The sequence below is a fragment of the Fukomys damarensis genome, unplaced genomic scaffold, assembly GCF_012274545.1.
Source record: "Fukomys damarensis isolate Sample0158 unplaced genomic scaffold, DMR_v1.0_HiC HiC_scaffold_26, whole genome shotgun sequence".
In the NCBI taxonomy this organism is placed as follows: domain Eukaryota; kingdom Metazoa; phylum Chordata; class Mammalia; order Rodentia; family Bathyergidae; genus Fukomys; species Fukomys damarensis.
Window position 1 is genome coordinate 32087389 of NW_022900938.1, and position 15131 is coordinate 32102519.

General features: G+C 33.6%; 1 protein-coding gene across 1 annotated transcript; it reads left to right on the top strand.

Annotated features, from left to right (window-relative positions):
- The first annotated feature begins 2850 nt into the window (after positions 1 to 2850).
- Positions 2851 to 7426, top strand: Gcg (glucagon). Its single transcript, XM_010606845.1, has 4 exons — positions 2851 to 2942; positions 4017 to 4178; positions 5827 to 5964; positions 7279 to 7426. The coding sequence occupies exons 1-4, from the start codon at positions 2851 to 2853 to the stop codon at positions 7424 to 7426; spliced, it is 540 nt and encodes a 179-aa protein (XP_010605147.1).
- The last annotated feature ends 7705 nt before the right edge of the window (positions 7427 to 15131 follow it).

Below are 15131 nucleotides of genomic sequence, written 5' to 3' on the forward strand. Positions count from 1 at the left end.
AATGCAAAGATATAAAATAGACAGAAAAATAGATATTCACATCAATGAATCTGTTACAAGACTTAACCACTATAAGAGCTGTGTGTTTAATAAGTAGAAACATTCTGAACAATGAATATTTTTTTCTTGGATTTGATAGATGTGTATACTACTTTGAACAGAAGGCTCCTTTTGTAATCAGCAGAAATGTGTCCATTATAGAAGATATAACAGTAATTTTTCCTTATCAGTTAAAGCTTCTAGTTTTTCAAGAGAAAAGATGAAGTTACTATCTTTCACATACTCTAATTTCTGAGAAGTCTAACCAAAAGTCAAAGTCCATGAAATCAGATTTTTGTAAATAAGCCATCACATAGTGGGTATAGAGAAGAAATATTATTGGTTACCGGGAATTTCTTTAGCTAGATCTGAGTAGTGCTAGAAATTAATAATTAATTACTATGCATCGAAGAGCAGTAGGAACACATAAAATTCAAAGTAGCTATACTCTGGAATGAAATTTTTGTACATCTCTCTAAAAAATATTCGATATTCTGAAGTATTAATTTTAAGTTTCTAAAGAAAAAAACAACACACATTTACAAATATCCTCCATGTCATAAGGGATTAATGGTGTATTATTCAATACAACAAACCTGTTATGAAATGAGCTAATCAACTTTTAAAGTATTTATGTAGACTACACCACCAATATATTTAGGGATATAAGGTCTTCTTTCCTAGGTTTAAGAGTGGTCTTTCTAAAGGACTTCCTACACTAACAATTACTACCATTGCCATATTTTCCTTTTAAATGTGAATAAAAATTTGAAGTTCTTATTAAACAACATTCTCCTTTCTTAGGCTACTAAAAAAAAAAGAGAAAATAATAGGAAATTCTCTTCTTATTGAATACAATCATGACACAAAACTAACATAAATATTTACTTCCTCAGCAGTGAGACTCAAACAATGAATTTACCCAAAAGTGAATACATGAGATTTTTTTTAAAGTCAGCTCTTGCCGGGGATTTACCTCAGTGGTTCAGTGGCCTGCCTTGCAAGCGCTAGGACCCGAGTTCAATCCCCGGTACCAAAAAAAAAAAGACCCTGTCTAAAAGTTAGCTCTTTATCGTTTGATTGTACTGCAAGACTTTGAATAATCTCTTCTTTTTTTGTTGTTTCTTCCCCATCATCTCCCAAAGTGGCAGAATACTCCTTGCTCTACATTTGTCTCGATATAACCCAAGATACTGCAAATGTTTTAAGGACTTTGGGTAGAAGAAATAACTTAGAAATAAATTCACAGTTCTCAGCCTTTTATCAGAAACTTTCCAAATGTATAATTCTAAAAAGTAGTGCTGGTTTTAATTTTTAAATATTCCTAAAATGTATTATGATTGAGAATGATAATCAGAAGATACTACCCAAATATATGGCTTCTACAATATGCCAACTGGTTAAACAGAAGCATATCAAAACGCCCAATTAGTCATTTAATGTTGGTGAACAAGAAGGGTGAATAATTCCTTTTATGTTGCTTTGTCTAATTGGCAACTTAATCTACAAGCCCTTAAAATTTCAAAGTAAAATTACCACTGCAGGTACTACAGTTTTTGTATTTTAGTGCCAGAGAAAGATAGTAAATATGGCTAGGATGTTAAAGAAAAGATTGATAGTTTAAAATGATAATATTTGTAAAATCCTTATTTCAAACCAAATGTCATTTGCTAAAAATATTCAGATTATTTATGGATAAATATAAGGAAACTTGGGTTGAAATCCCCATTTCTCGAAAAGAAAAAGGAAAGAAAAAAAGCATGATGGAGTTTGAAAGCAGCAGAGAGACGTCCATGACAAAGAATGAACTTGTGGTCCCCATTCAGGGTGTAGAGGCACCTGCTCTCTGGGGACATTCTGCCCACATTCGTGTCGGTCCCCCAATCAGCCACACTGCATCGTCACATCTGTGGCATCTTATGGCTTCACAGGGCATTTGCTTTTGACACAAAGACAAGAAATCAGATGCATCCTAAAGCCAGATCTATGGTATCACTAAGTGAAAGTGTCATGTCCTGGGCTAAATCCAATTAAAAAAAGAATTTAAAAAAATGTAGAGACTTCAGAAGCAAGCATTAATTTTCTTTATGATACTAATCTCTTATATCTTAGTTGTGATTGTTCAAGTTGCCAGAAGCATTAGTTCTTGTTGCAAATTGCTTGTCTTTAAAATGATTTCTCCCTTTAATTTAGAACAGGTCAAAGCACCCTAAAATACCTCAAATCTGTTGGCCGCTTTATAATTACAAAGTCTAGACCAAGTTACACTATTTAAAATATAAATGAATAATACATCTGAACCGACAGCTGGTATGCCAAGTTGTAGCCTGAGGCTGCTTTAAGATGGTTGAAATGCAGTATAATGTAAACGCTTGGAAGTGAAGGACTATTAATTGAAAGCCAGACTGATAGAGAAGGGGGGTGGCATTATGGATAAGGTGCCATTCAGGCTAACCATATGTAGCATATCATCTACAGTGGATATTTTAAATGTTTATTGTGGACATTTTTTATTTCAAGTCTGGAAATGTGCCTTCTGATCATTAACAGAAATGTCCTACATTAATGAAAAAGCTTAATCGTACAAGGCATCTTTTGTATTCTTTTTCGCCTCCAAAAAAATCTAGGGAAAATATGATCTACTGTTTGAAATTAAGTTAAAAATATAATCATAATAAAATTGAAATGATTATTTTTTTTCTTTCTTTTTATAGTACTTACCTAGTCAAAATCAAACTCACTTACCCTGATATGTTTAAATATGGTTATTTGTCCCCCAACCCTCACTCTGTGTTCTGACAGGCAGCAAAAATGAAGAGCATTTACTTTGTGGCTGGATTGTTTGTAATGCTGGTACAGGGCAGCTGGCAGCATTCCCTTCAAGACACAGAGGAGAAACCCAGGTATTAAATCAATACTTAAACTAACACAGCACTATGATCAGAATAAAGCCTATGAGAACTGTGATTACTGATTAGGGTCTCAGGAATATTGAGTGAATACCCTGCACAATTTTCAAATGTTTAAAGCATAATTGTGATAAAGTCAGACTTTTCAGGAGTATAAACCAGAGTATGAGTTACTTCAGAATCAAAGGGGTGGTGGGCAACGCTGAAAAACATGTTACATGGAAAATTATAGCTCTGTGGAATATTCTATCTGTCCATTCATAACTTACTTCATAATTTTTAATTCTATCTTCTCCTTTTCATTCCTTTAAAAATAACATTTCTTGCTAATTGTAAAATGCTTGCATGTCCATGACGCACATGAAAAATACACAAAAAAGTAACTACTCAAAATTCCATATCTAAAGAAAACTATTCAAAGTTTTAAGAAAAGATGCGTTGCCTTCCTGAATTTTACATTATTGTATATAAAATCTCTCATCTTATTAAATGGCCTTGTATCATGCTTTTTCTCTTAATGCTGTATTATTATTTTTCTTGCATCATGAGAATATATATTAAATATATATTTAACAGTTGCATACTATTTCATCTCATAAATGTACACTTATTTAGATATTCCCCTTCTGCAGAATATTTAAGAGGCTTACAGGTTTTCCTATATAAAATAATATTTTATATATACTATCCCCTGCACTTTTCAATTTTCTGTTTGTAGATTTCTGACAGTAGAATTACCATGTCAAACAGTTAGAGATTCATTACTCTTTTAAAATATTCAAGTCACTGCTCTCTTCTGTCATTATTGGCATATTCATGAGTAGATTAATTAGTGGAGGAATATTTAATACTGTTTCAGAAAAACACGAAGCCAACTGAGAAATCTATTACTAGAATTCAGAGTAAAAGTCTATTCAACTATACTAAAAACTTGGGGCTTCCATGAGAAGCTAAGGTCTTTCTAAACTACCAAGTGAAACACCTGTCTTACTGTTTTACATGATCCTATATTTTGTAGGGGTCTAGCTTTAGAGAGATGTACATTGCACCAATCGCTATTTTCCACAGATCTTTCTCAGCTTCCCAGACAGAGCTGCCTGATGATCCTGATCAGATGAACGAAGACAAGCGTCATTCACAGGGCACATTCACCAGTGACTACAGCAAGTATCTGGATTCCAGGCGTGCTCAAGATTTTGTGCAGTGGCTCATGAATACCAAGAGGAACAGGTAAGAATTTAAACATGGTCCAAAAATTGTACAAAACTTTATTACGTGTTTAAAATTTTGCCAGGCTTTCTGAAATTACCATGTTCATCACACAATGCCCACAAGGTCTTCGATGATTTTCAGGGTTTGGGATGTGGTCTTTTGTATTATTTTCCAAATACCTCACCCTTCACTCCTCCAAACACCTTAGCCACACTCCAGTGTGACATAGACTTAATTTCCCCAATTATATTCGCATCTATAGTCTTAGAAATATTTATTTTCATCCATTTTTTTCTCAAAATTATAAACTGAGTTTTGTGGACCCTCAAGTTTAGGAATCTAATTTCTAAATAATGCATACAACAAATTCAATATTCCTTTATGGGATTCAAATCCACAACTATGATGATATTAAAATTACCCCCTAGCTAAGTTCATCAGGGTAAGGCATGGAAATAGATGCATTCCATATCTTGTAGAATAAAATCTAAGACATGCATTTGAAATCACAGCCTAGCTAGCTGCACAGCATAAAGAGAAGGCAGCAAATAAGAACACAAACCTATGGCAAGACATACATTTTAATGTTGGGTTTTCTTTGACGAGTGTTGGGGTTTTTGCTGCTTCTAGGCTACTAGAAATTATCCACAAGGGTTTCACAGAGATGGTGGAAATTCACAATTTCTTTGGAGGGTGGCCCACAAGGGGAAAGGAGTTATGCATACAGAGGAGCTGAAGGAATCTAAAAGTCAGGAAAGGAACATAGATTTGTCTGGAGAGAACAGAGAAGGAAGAAAGAAGAAATGCAATCCTTACAGAGAGCAGGAGCAAGAAGGAGAAATAGGAGGAAATTCGAAGGTCCACCTGCAAGAAAGATGGTGTCATGGTCAAAGCAGACATAGGCACAAATCCTTGTGGAGGATCACATGTGGATCCTCTGAGAAATGTGAATGATCATAAATTTATAAAAAATGAAAATAACCCTTCCCTTTTCTTAGTATGAGAATGCTGCATTTTGGCAATTTAATATAAAGCAAACCTCACTCAGGTATTTGTCGTACGTTTAAGATGCAACCTTCTAGGCTAACACTTGACAGGGAGGTTGACAATGCACCCTCCAGGGGACTCTGCACACACTGGTAGCTGATATGGGATGATCATCTTTGCTTTCCTCCTAGAAAACATACATTTTCATTTATGCATTGTCATGTGAGATTTTTTATGACATTTCAAGATTGTCCTTTGTTTTTCCTTGAATCAATTAACTGTGACCCCATACTCACAAGTACTTGTAATAAACACCTATTTTACTTTTGAGTAGCAGAGGAAAAGAGAGAGCCTGCATCTACAACTAGTGAGAATAAAATTTAAAAGTAATACAGCTTTAAAAACCAAAATCACAGGAAAGCAGGGAAGGTGAAAATAGGTGTGCTGTGAAGACAGGGGTGATTTACTAACTTCTTATACATTCATTATGAACCCTCTTCCACCATCTTTAATCCAGATTATTAATGCAACTTCAAAATGAATTCCCTGACTACCCTCATCTCCTAAACTCATGAAGCCCCTTCTCCATTATATCCTGAACCCCAAGTTGCCATTGCTTATCAGTGTGAACCTAATGCCAACGATACAGAGCTTCAACTCACTGTCACATTTATTTCAGGAATAACATTGCCAAACGTCATGATGAATTTGAGAGACATGCTGAAGGGACCTTTACCAGTGATGTAAGCTCTTATTTGGAAGGCCAAGCTGCCAAGGAATTCATTGCTTGGCTGGTGAAAGGCCGAGGAAGGCGAGAGTAAGTCTGTACATTCTTACCTGACATGTCTTCTCCTTGGGGCAAAATATTTAAATCTAGTTATCTATATATGAATCAGGATTACAAAAGCAGCTAGGAAGGAAATAGTGTTCTTACCAATAAGAAACAATATACAAATTTTGCTGGCAGGTATTAATAGCGTTTATCACAGTATTTTTCTATCTCCCGTTATAGCTGTGTTATAATTAGGTACTGACTCATCCAGATGAGGCACATTTGAAAGTAAATAGTATGCTTTTGATAACTACATTAGAACAACAAATTTCAACTAGACAGTCCTGAGAAAGCTAGATATAAGGAAAATATAAATGGTACCGAAAACTTTAAATATTTCTATATTTAAATAAAACTTTTCATACTTAATGTTTGACTTGAAATAGTTGCATGTGTGATTAACATATAGTTATGTGTTAATAAATATTTATATAAATATATAATGAAGACAAAAAAGACCAAACATAAGATGTTAATAACACTCAAAGTAGAGATACGTAAAAACAATCATATATTGAGCCACATACTCGGTTTTTTATAGCAGTGTCATGTAGATATCCAATAAATAATCAAAGTTGAGAATGAGACTAAGACATTTAGTTGCTTACTTGGATTTAATACAAACAGACTCACAAATCATTCCATTTTATTATAACTATTTCAATCAGTATTTGGTTAAAAAAAAGACAAGAAATTTGTGTTCTACTCTGATCATTAAATCAGAATTAAAACATACTGAAATTTTAAAAGATCTTAATAAAAAAATGTGCACTGTGGTTGACTTTAAAACATTAACCAAACTTGTAGAATCAATGGTAAAACAGTTGCTTCCACTTGAGGATATTTTACAGTATCATAGGGGATACTCAAAATTCTGCTAAGACAAATCAGTGAAAAAGAAAATCTAATATAGATTTTTCAACCCCTTAATATTGTATTTTGCAATGTTGATAGTAATAGATATATGATAATATATTTTGTTGTGGCCAAATTAATAGTCTCAACATTAGCTTCTGTGTATCCAAGATATTAAAATTCTCAAAGCAAGCTGGAATATTACAAAGGACATGAAGTTAAACAAGCTTGGTTTCAGATGCCAGCTCTGAAAACTTCTACCCTTGCAACAGTTTCCAGTTCACACGAACATTTATGAGGAATCTTCTCTTAGGTTCTCTGTGCACAGAATCCTGTACTGAATGCTCAACAGTTGCCCTTGCATATGTTACCAATGGGAGACAACCCATAAGCACTTACTTAAAGTATCTAACCAAATAGTAACTTTAAGCCTCATTTTCTTAGCTTCCCAGAAGAAGTCACCATTGTTGAAGAACTCCGCCGCAGACATGCCGATGGCTCTTTCTCAGATGAGATGAACACTGTTCTTGACACTCTTGCCACCAGGGACTTTATCAATTGGCTGATTCAGACCAAAATCACTGAGAGGTGATTGCATTTTTAGTTAATAATGAAAACCACTAAAGCTTTCATAAATTTTGTCAACTGCTACAAATTATTACCCATATGAAGGAGGGTCTATACTCTCTTGTTACACAATAGGAAGTATGAATGTTTAAATCAGTTGAGTCATTGACATATTAATGTCACTTTAAAATTGCTATACATATGTTGAAAGTTTAACACAAGGTGACATGCCATTGTATGTTACATTTGTATTCAATTTACTAAGCAGAGCAGTAAAAATGAGATACTAATATAACCAATTACTATTGATGTTTTTAAAAATCATACACAAATCTTTATAATTTTTGATAAGCAAAGCTTAGATAAATCATTTTTAATAAAAATATAGTCCAAAAAACTATAACAAAAAAACAGTCCAAAAAACTGAGAGATTTACAAATAATGAGAATGCTGAACAACTTGTATCAAAAATCATTGATATAAGTTTCCTGGATGAATTAATTATATTATCTGGTTATTGTAATTATGTTAAATCATTGTTTTTATTTTTATTTGTAGGAAATAAGTATGTCAATATTCAAGACCATCTTCATATCACCTGCCATGCATTGGGATGTTTGAAATTTTAAGTTCTGTAATTTGTAAGCAATGTATTCTGAATACTGCTTTTCATGCTAATAAATTGTGCAGCCAAATGATTGCAAATGGAATGAACGATTGTCAGAATAATGCTAAAATACCAACTTTAAAGTATAAAATTCCTGCAGTCTCTTGTTTTCATCTTATTTTGGTTGAAGTACCCCAGCCTGTTTACATTTAGCAATGAAATTATTTTTCTGTTATATAATTTGTAACTGCAAATTATTCCAATCTGAGCATACCTGCATTCAGTACTAGGAAAAAGGAAGAACTGGTAGCCACAGCAGTGAAACTAAAAAGAGAACTTCTTGAAGCCTTTGTCATAAAAATTCTCAGCTTTCAATATATCAAAGATAGAATTAATAAAAATTTCAAGCTTCTTCACTGTTGTCTGCTTTCTCTATATACACTGCCTTCTAAATATGTCTTCTTCTTAAATTGTAGCCCAATACTCAAGTCTAATGCACAATTATGTCTCCACGTTTGAGCAGCTACACAGTACTTTGATATTTTGAGCTAACATTAAAAAATCAAAGTTTTGTCTATAATAAAAATACTGATTTTCGGCCTATCTTTAGAAAGCAGGTCACCAAGCCTAATCTCTCTGGAAGCTGATCCGCAGCTTACACCTTCTAAAAGGTAATGTTCTCCCTGTCATGCCTCCTACTCAACACACATGCATACAACACAAACTTTTTAAGCCCACAGATCCTACCTAGATGTGTACGCATCTAGATACTGATCTCTGGTCCACTTTACTTATACTCTCACAAGTCTAGCACCAAAAGACACTTGAAATTGTTTTAAAGTGCCCTCTAATGCCCTTTACTTTGGCATCCAATACCTTTGGGCCAGACTGATGTGTATCAACATACCCAAGATTTTTCTCTGCTGTGTATAGTATTACCACCTCTATTTCCCTAAAGCACTCATGTAAGGTAGACTTGACTACAAATAGAATTCCAAAGCTTGTAAGCTTCTAAACTTTATCAGTAATAAATTTAATACCTTAATTCACTCTCACTAATTTACACATTGTTGAGCTCAGAGGAAAATTTAAGACTAGAGGTACTTCAGTAAGGCTCATGCTAGCTGAAGGATCTTGAAAAGGTCATTTATATTCTTTGGGTTTAAGTTCTTAATGTGACAAATAATCTTAAAATTATGTAAGCAACATCAGATCTTCCAAATATCATTATTTATAAACTCTGGGTTTGTTTTATGATGAAGTTTCAGTAATAATGGGATCCTGAAGTATTCATCCTAAAATGGTCACGGAACATCTCATTGCAGAAATTACCTTTTTATAGATCAAGATTGTATCTGTCAGTCACTCCAGAACCCAAACCATCATGTCTTCCATCAAAGCATTTAAACAAGAATGTTCACAGGCTACACAACTATTCTCAAAGTAGGGATTCTTTTTGTTTATCTGCCTTCTTTTTCCTGTAGAAGACGGTATTACTGAGTGTTAAGCTATTCACCAGTGAGATCAAAGAACCATATTTTCAAAGCTCTGGCTGGAGCTCAAGGCAATTCACTAATGTTCACTATGCTTTCTTTTGTGCAAATTACCTTGTATAACACTATGCCCACAAGTGAACTAACAAGTCCATCTAGAACTGAAATTTGATTTGGAAACTGAGTGTGTATTTGTGTGTGTGTTTGTGTGTGTGTGTGTGTGTGTGTGTGTGTGTTTGTTCTCATGATGCCAGAGTCAAAACATTGAGAACATCTCTGTGTATAATGTAGTTAGAAAGCAGCCTTCAGAACTACAGGATACTCCCATAGAAAAGAAAGTAGACAGCAAAGAAAGCTGCCACTGGGCTGAGGTGAACCAGAGAGAATATAAGAGTTTGAATATGAGTAAGGCCCAAAAAATTACCAAAGGTCAAAACCAGAAAAAATGAATCTACCCTTAAGATCTGGAAGCAAACAAAAGTTTGATAATGGAAAATGAATGAAGAAGCCACATAATTGTCAAAATGAAGTTAAATATGTTAGATATAATATTCCATTATGTGTAAAACAAACTAAACCAAATATATGATTAATTTTATATAAAATAAGAGGTCCAGAGGATGGAAGTCCAAGTGCAATATTTCAAGGATAGCCCAAGGTAGATCTTTCTTTTTCTTTTCTATCATCACTAACCAGTAGATTTCCAGGGCTGCCTCAAGATTGAAAGATAGATGCACCACTCCCAATTTCTGTCTACTTCCTACAGAAGATGAAGAGCAAGGGGGATAGAATGAGTAGGAAAAGAAAGAGAAAAAAATGAAAGAAGAAAACAGGAAGTGGATTAGGAAAGGAGAACTGACAATCAGGAAAGGAATGCACCAATTTAGAGAAAGTAAACATTGACAGGAATCCCCAGAAGCTTATCAATTATACTTTTGCTTTCTTGGTTTTGTTTTTGGGGGGGTGGCTAGAAACGTATCTCATGATCCATTATAATTACAAGAGACAAGGAGAGTTGCTGTCTTTCAACTGAACATATTGCATTTCATGCAAAACTCTATCAAAAAGGAAAAAAGAAAAGGTTTATGTTGGCTATTAAAAATCAAAAGGCATATTACCACAGTCAAAGTTGAAATATACTAGACTCCTTTTATTATCAGCTTCATAGTATGAAGCTTTATTGATATAATTTAAGGTCAATTTGGTTTACAGAATGTTGGACTCACTATGAATACAGTGGATGAAACCCCCAACAAAAACAGTGCTGGAGGCTATTCAGCAGAAGAATTGTATAGATATTTTATCCCTTTAACAGTGCTACTAATGGATAAAAGACCGAAGAAGACAGGGGCAAAGAGCATATTTACATAAAACAATATTATAAAAGTGAGGCTAATTAATATAAATGAAATTAGATCACATATTAAAAGAAAAATATCATCAGACTAACCAATATTGCAAAATTCAGCTAAATGTTGTACAGTAAAGGTACACTTAAAACACACAGGAATATTAAAAGAATAAAAATAAAAGCAAAATGGGCCAGGGATTTAGCTCAATGGTTCTGCTGCCTGCCTTGTAAGCACAGGGTCCTGAGTTCAATCCCCTACACCAAAAACATAAGTTAATTAACTACATAAGAGCAAAAAGCATCCAGGCAAATGTAAATAAAAAAAGAAAGAAGGGGCTCTCTTCTTGGCATCAGAAAAGATAGAATTTGAGAAAAAAATCAAATAAGGAATAGGACATCTTAATATGCTAAACATTATAATTATAATGAAGAGTCATATAATGGTTGGCATTCAGACACATATCAACTATTTTTATAATGCTGAAGCTCTGTGAAATTCAGGGGAAAATAATAGAAATAATAGAAAACTTTTAACACTCCTTAGTCCAAGATGGTGTCAGTGAAGCAAAATTTAGGGTACAGATGTTCTGTACCCTAATCAAGAAAGTTACTCTTACAGATACAAATTGAACTATGAATTGTGATGAAATCAGATATATTTTTCAAGAGCACATGGAACATACACAAAAGTCAGCCACATATTAAAGCATAGAGAAAGACTTTACAGTGCTTACCAGTGAAAATGCAATTAAAAGTGAATTTAAAACTCATGTTTTAAGAACATTCTTTTCACCAGGACATTAAAATGCATGATATTTACCATTGGGTCAAAGAGAATCACAAAAGAAAAGTTCCAGAAGGTATAGAACAAACAAAAATGAATCTAAATGACATTGCTAGAGTATGGATGGAGATATTCTTACCATGAAACATTGGGGAAAAAATGAAAAAGGCATCAACAAAAATAAGTAGATAAAACATGAGTTCTAAAACCTATGAAAAGGCTAAAAGTAATCATAAATAAAGATAAAATGGATGCATTAATAAAAAAACAAGGCAAAAAATACACAGAAAAATAAAAAATACAATTCACGATTAAATAGAATTGCTGGTCTTTTGAAGAGACAATTCAGCACAACAAACAAATTACTAAAAACTTTTCAAAGGAGGAAAGTTTATATGCTAAAATGAAAAGTAACAAACGGAAAACAATTATGAAGCCAAAGGATTTTTTAAATTATGAAATTAATTTGAACAATTAAATGTTACTACATTTGAAAATTAAGGTTAAAAAATTTGTAGGAAAGCACATTTGGCAAAAGTTTTCCCTCACATATATGAATAACATAAAGAGATAATTTCCCACTAAAGAAAAACATAGTTTTTGGGCCAGGGATTTAGCTCAGTGGTTCCGGCGCCTGCCTCTCCAGCACAAGGACCCGAGTTCAATCCCCGGTACCAAAAAAAACCAAACAAACAAACATAGTTTTAAAAGGACTTTTTACATAGTAGACTCTGAACCAAATATTTTCAGTGTAGATTTCTACTTAACCTGGAAATAAAAACTTATAATTATTTTTCTAAAATAAGTATTCCATTGATACCAAAATATGAAAATAAACTATGCCAATTTTTACAGATGAATATCAGTTATGAACAGAGATGCAAATATCTTCAAATATTAAAAAAAGGAATACAGGTATATATTAAAGTAATATTTTATGACCAAAGAGAATTATTTGATATAAAATAATCTAATATAAAAATCCTTTAACTCGTCATATTAGTGGCCATGAGAAAACCAGAATATTACTTCTGATGACTCCCAACGGCACCAGAAAATGTTAAATCTTCATCTATGACGGTAATTGATGAATAATTATTTTTTTCTTCTGGTGCCGGGGATAGAACTCAGGACCTTGTACTTGTGAGGCAGGTACTGTGCCACTAATCTAAATCCCCAGCCCATGGTAATTTTTAATAAGATAAAACATACACTCATTTAAAAGCTTCCAGTTTACTTAGTAGGAAATATTGGAGGAATTCTCACTAGAATCAGAAATAAAGAAATGATACTCCTCATTTTGACTACAGATATTCCTCATTAACGACCTGCCTGTTCACCGAACATTCTAACTTACCAAGGCGTAGTGTTCAGATTTACAACCTGCATTAGAACTTACAGCTCAGACATGTGCACAGCAATGCAGCCTTAGAGTGGCTTCTACAGGACAGTACTGTAATTTTTGCTTACTGTAGCTTTATATTCTGTTATACATTACAGTACTGCAAGTAAGAAAAGCAGAATCAAGTTGGAGTTTCTTTGGACCATTTTTTTTGTTCTGAATATTGTAATGTACATACTACATACAATTCCTCATTTAGTGACAATTCAGTTAATGATCTAGTTGCAGAAGCAGAACTTGGTCATTAAACAAGGGATGTCTGTATTGTTTAACACTGTTTTAGAGGTATTAAGAAATACAGGTAAGACAACATACACAATCAGGAAGAGTATAGTGAAACTATATCTATTTAAGCATACGTTTGCATATCTGAAAAACAAAAAAGAACCAGTGGAAAAAGTAGATCTGTGGAAAACAATCAGATCATTTAGTACAATGGAAGGATGTAAAATAAAAGTACATACGTAACAGATTTCAGAAAGAAAAGAAATTAAGAAAAAATGTGTGCATTTTTATTTGTAGTAGTTATCACCTATAAAGTCACTATAAATTAGTAAATACTGAACTATCTATCCTAGAGGAACTACAGATTTATTTTCTTGCATGCCTTGGGTAACATTTCTGTTGATGAAAATGCCATTTCTCTTATATAGGCTTTTTGCCAATTTCCTTGTGAAATAAGTCAGTTTTGTAGACAATGGAAACTCATTCTTCCTGAACAACCCTTAGAGGTAGTTTAAAAATTTGTCTGGATCCTGTTTTTTAATGTATAAGTGGGGTTTTCCTCACTTTTTGTTGGCTTTAATTGGAGATTGAACAAAAAACCTTTGCACTGAGCTATATTCTCAGCCCTTTTTAAAAATTTTATACATATTTTCAATAAATTGGCCAGGCTGAGCTTGAACTTATGATCCTCCTGCATCAGTCTTCCAGAGTGCTGGGATTACAGGTGTGGTACCCCTGCCCAGCCTTCTACAGCCTCTTGATCTGCAGAAGCTGCCTCATTTTCCTAACAGTTCAATAATCTTAATGTTCTGTTGCTTCTTGAAATATGTAAACCAGGCAGATGAGAAGAGATCATTTTCTTGATCCTGAGTGCCATGGCTATAGAGCAGCTTAGCATGCAGCCTCATAATAATGCTGTCCATTATACTTTTAAAAAATAATAATCATCTAATGAATCCACACATTTAGCCACTTGCTGCACTTAGGAACACTTGGTAACATTTCAGCGCTATGCTTGGTGACCATTTTTAACACTGAAATCATCAAAAAACGCAAAATGTGAAAGACACTTGTTTACAGTACGAGAGCTATAACAGGAAAGCAGGACATCATTTTTTTTTAAAATCTCAATTGGAACGTGTGCATTGGATGATTTCAATTTTCCATCACTTCTCCATCACCATGAGTGACCATGAAAGTGCTCTGGGTATTGATTTGAAGGCTGAAATCTTAGTAGGTGAATCGGCCAACAAGGAATCTGTGAATATGAGGCTGCACTGGATTGCTGATGGTAACCAGAGTAAGATAGCTGGTATTACCCTAAGAATGCCAGTTTTACATTAATTATAAATGAACTAAGCATTAAAACTGAAGATGAATGCCATTCAACTGAACACAAAAAATACAAGAAATTATTACAAAAGACATTTTATATATAAAGACATGAGCTTATATAGAAAATACATTTATAACATGCAAATATTAACACAAGAAAGCTATGTGGCAATATTATATAATGAAGTATTCTAAAGAAGCTAGAGAAAGAGGGGCATTTAAAAGTGATAAGCTATTAAATAATCCACTAGGAATAATATTATATCTTTACACAGAGAATAAAATGGCGGCAAAAACAGATAGGATTTAAATTGTCAGAAATGGAAGGACTTGATAAATCTGCAATAAGAGTGGATGACCTTTTGACCAGCCAACAAGAGCACAGAGAAAAATCAGTAAGATCTGATAAATGCAATCAACAAACTAAATTTACAATGTACAAAATATCACAGCAGGGCTGGGGGTTTAGCTCAGTGGTGCTGTCGCCTGCCTCACAAACATAAACATAAGGTCCCGAGTTCAATTCCTGGTAC

Bases quoted from the DNA above. Each gene is read 5' to 3' on its own strand.
- Gcg (XM_010606845.1), top strand. From the start codon at position 2,851: ATGAAGAGCATTTACTTTGTGGCTGGATTGTTTGTAATGCTGGTACAG. The intron at 2,943-4,016 runs GTATTAAATCAA...TATTTTCCACAG, and splicing joins GACACAGAGGAGAAACCCAG to ATCTTTCTCAGCTTCCCAGA. The intron at 4,179-5,826 runs GTAAGAATTTAA...CATTTATTTCAG, and splicing joins ATGAATACCAAGAGGAACAG to GAATAACATTGCCAAACGTC.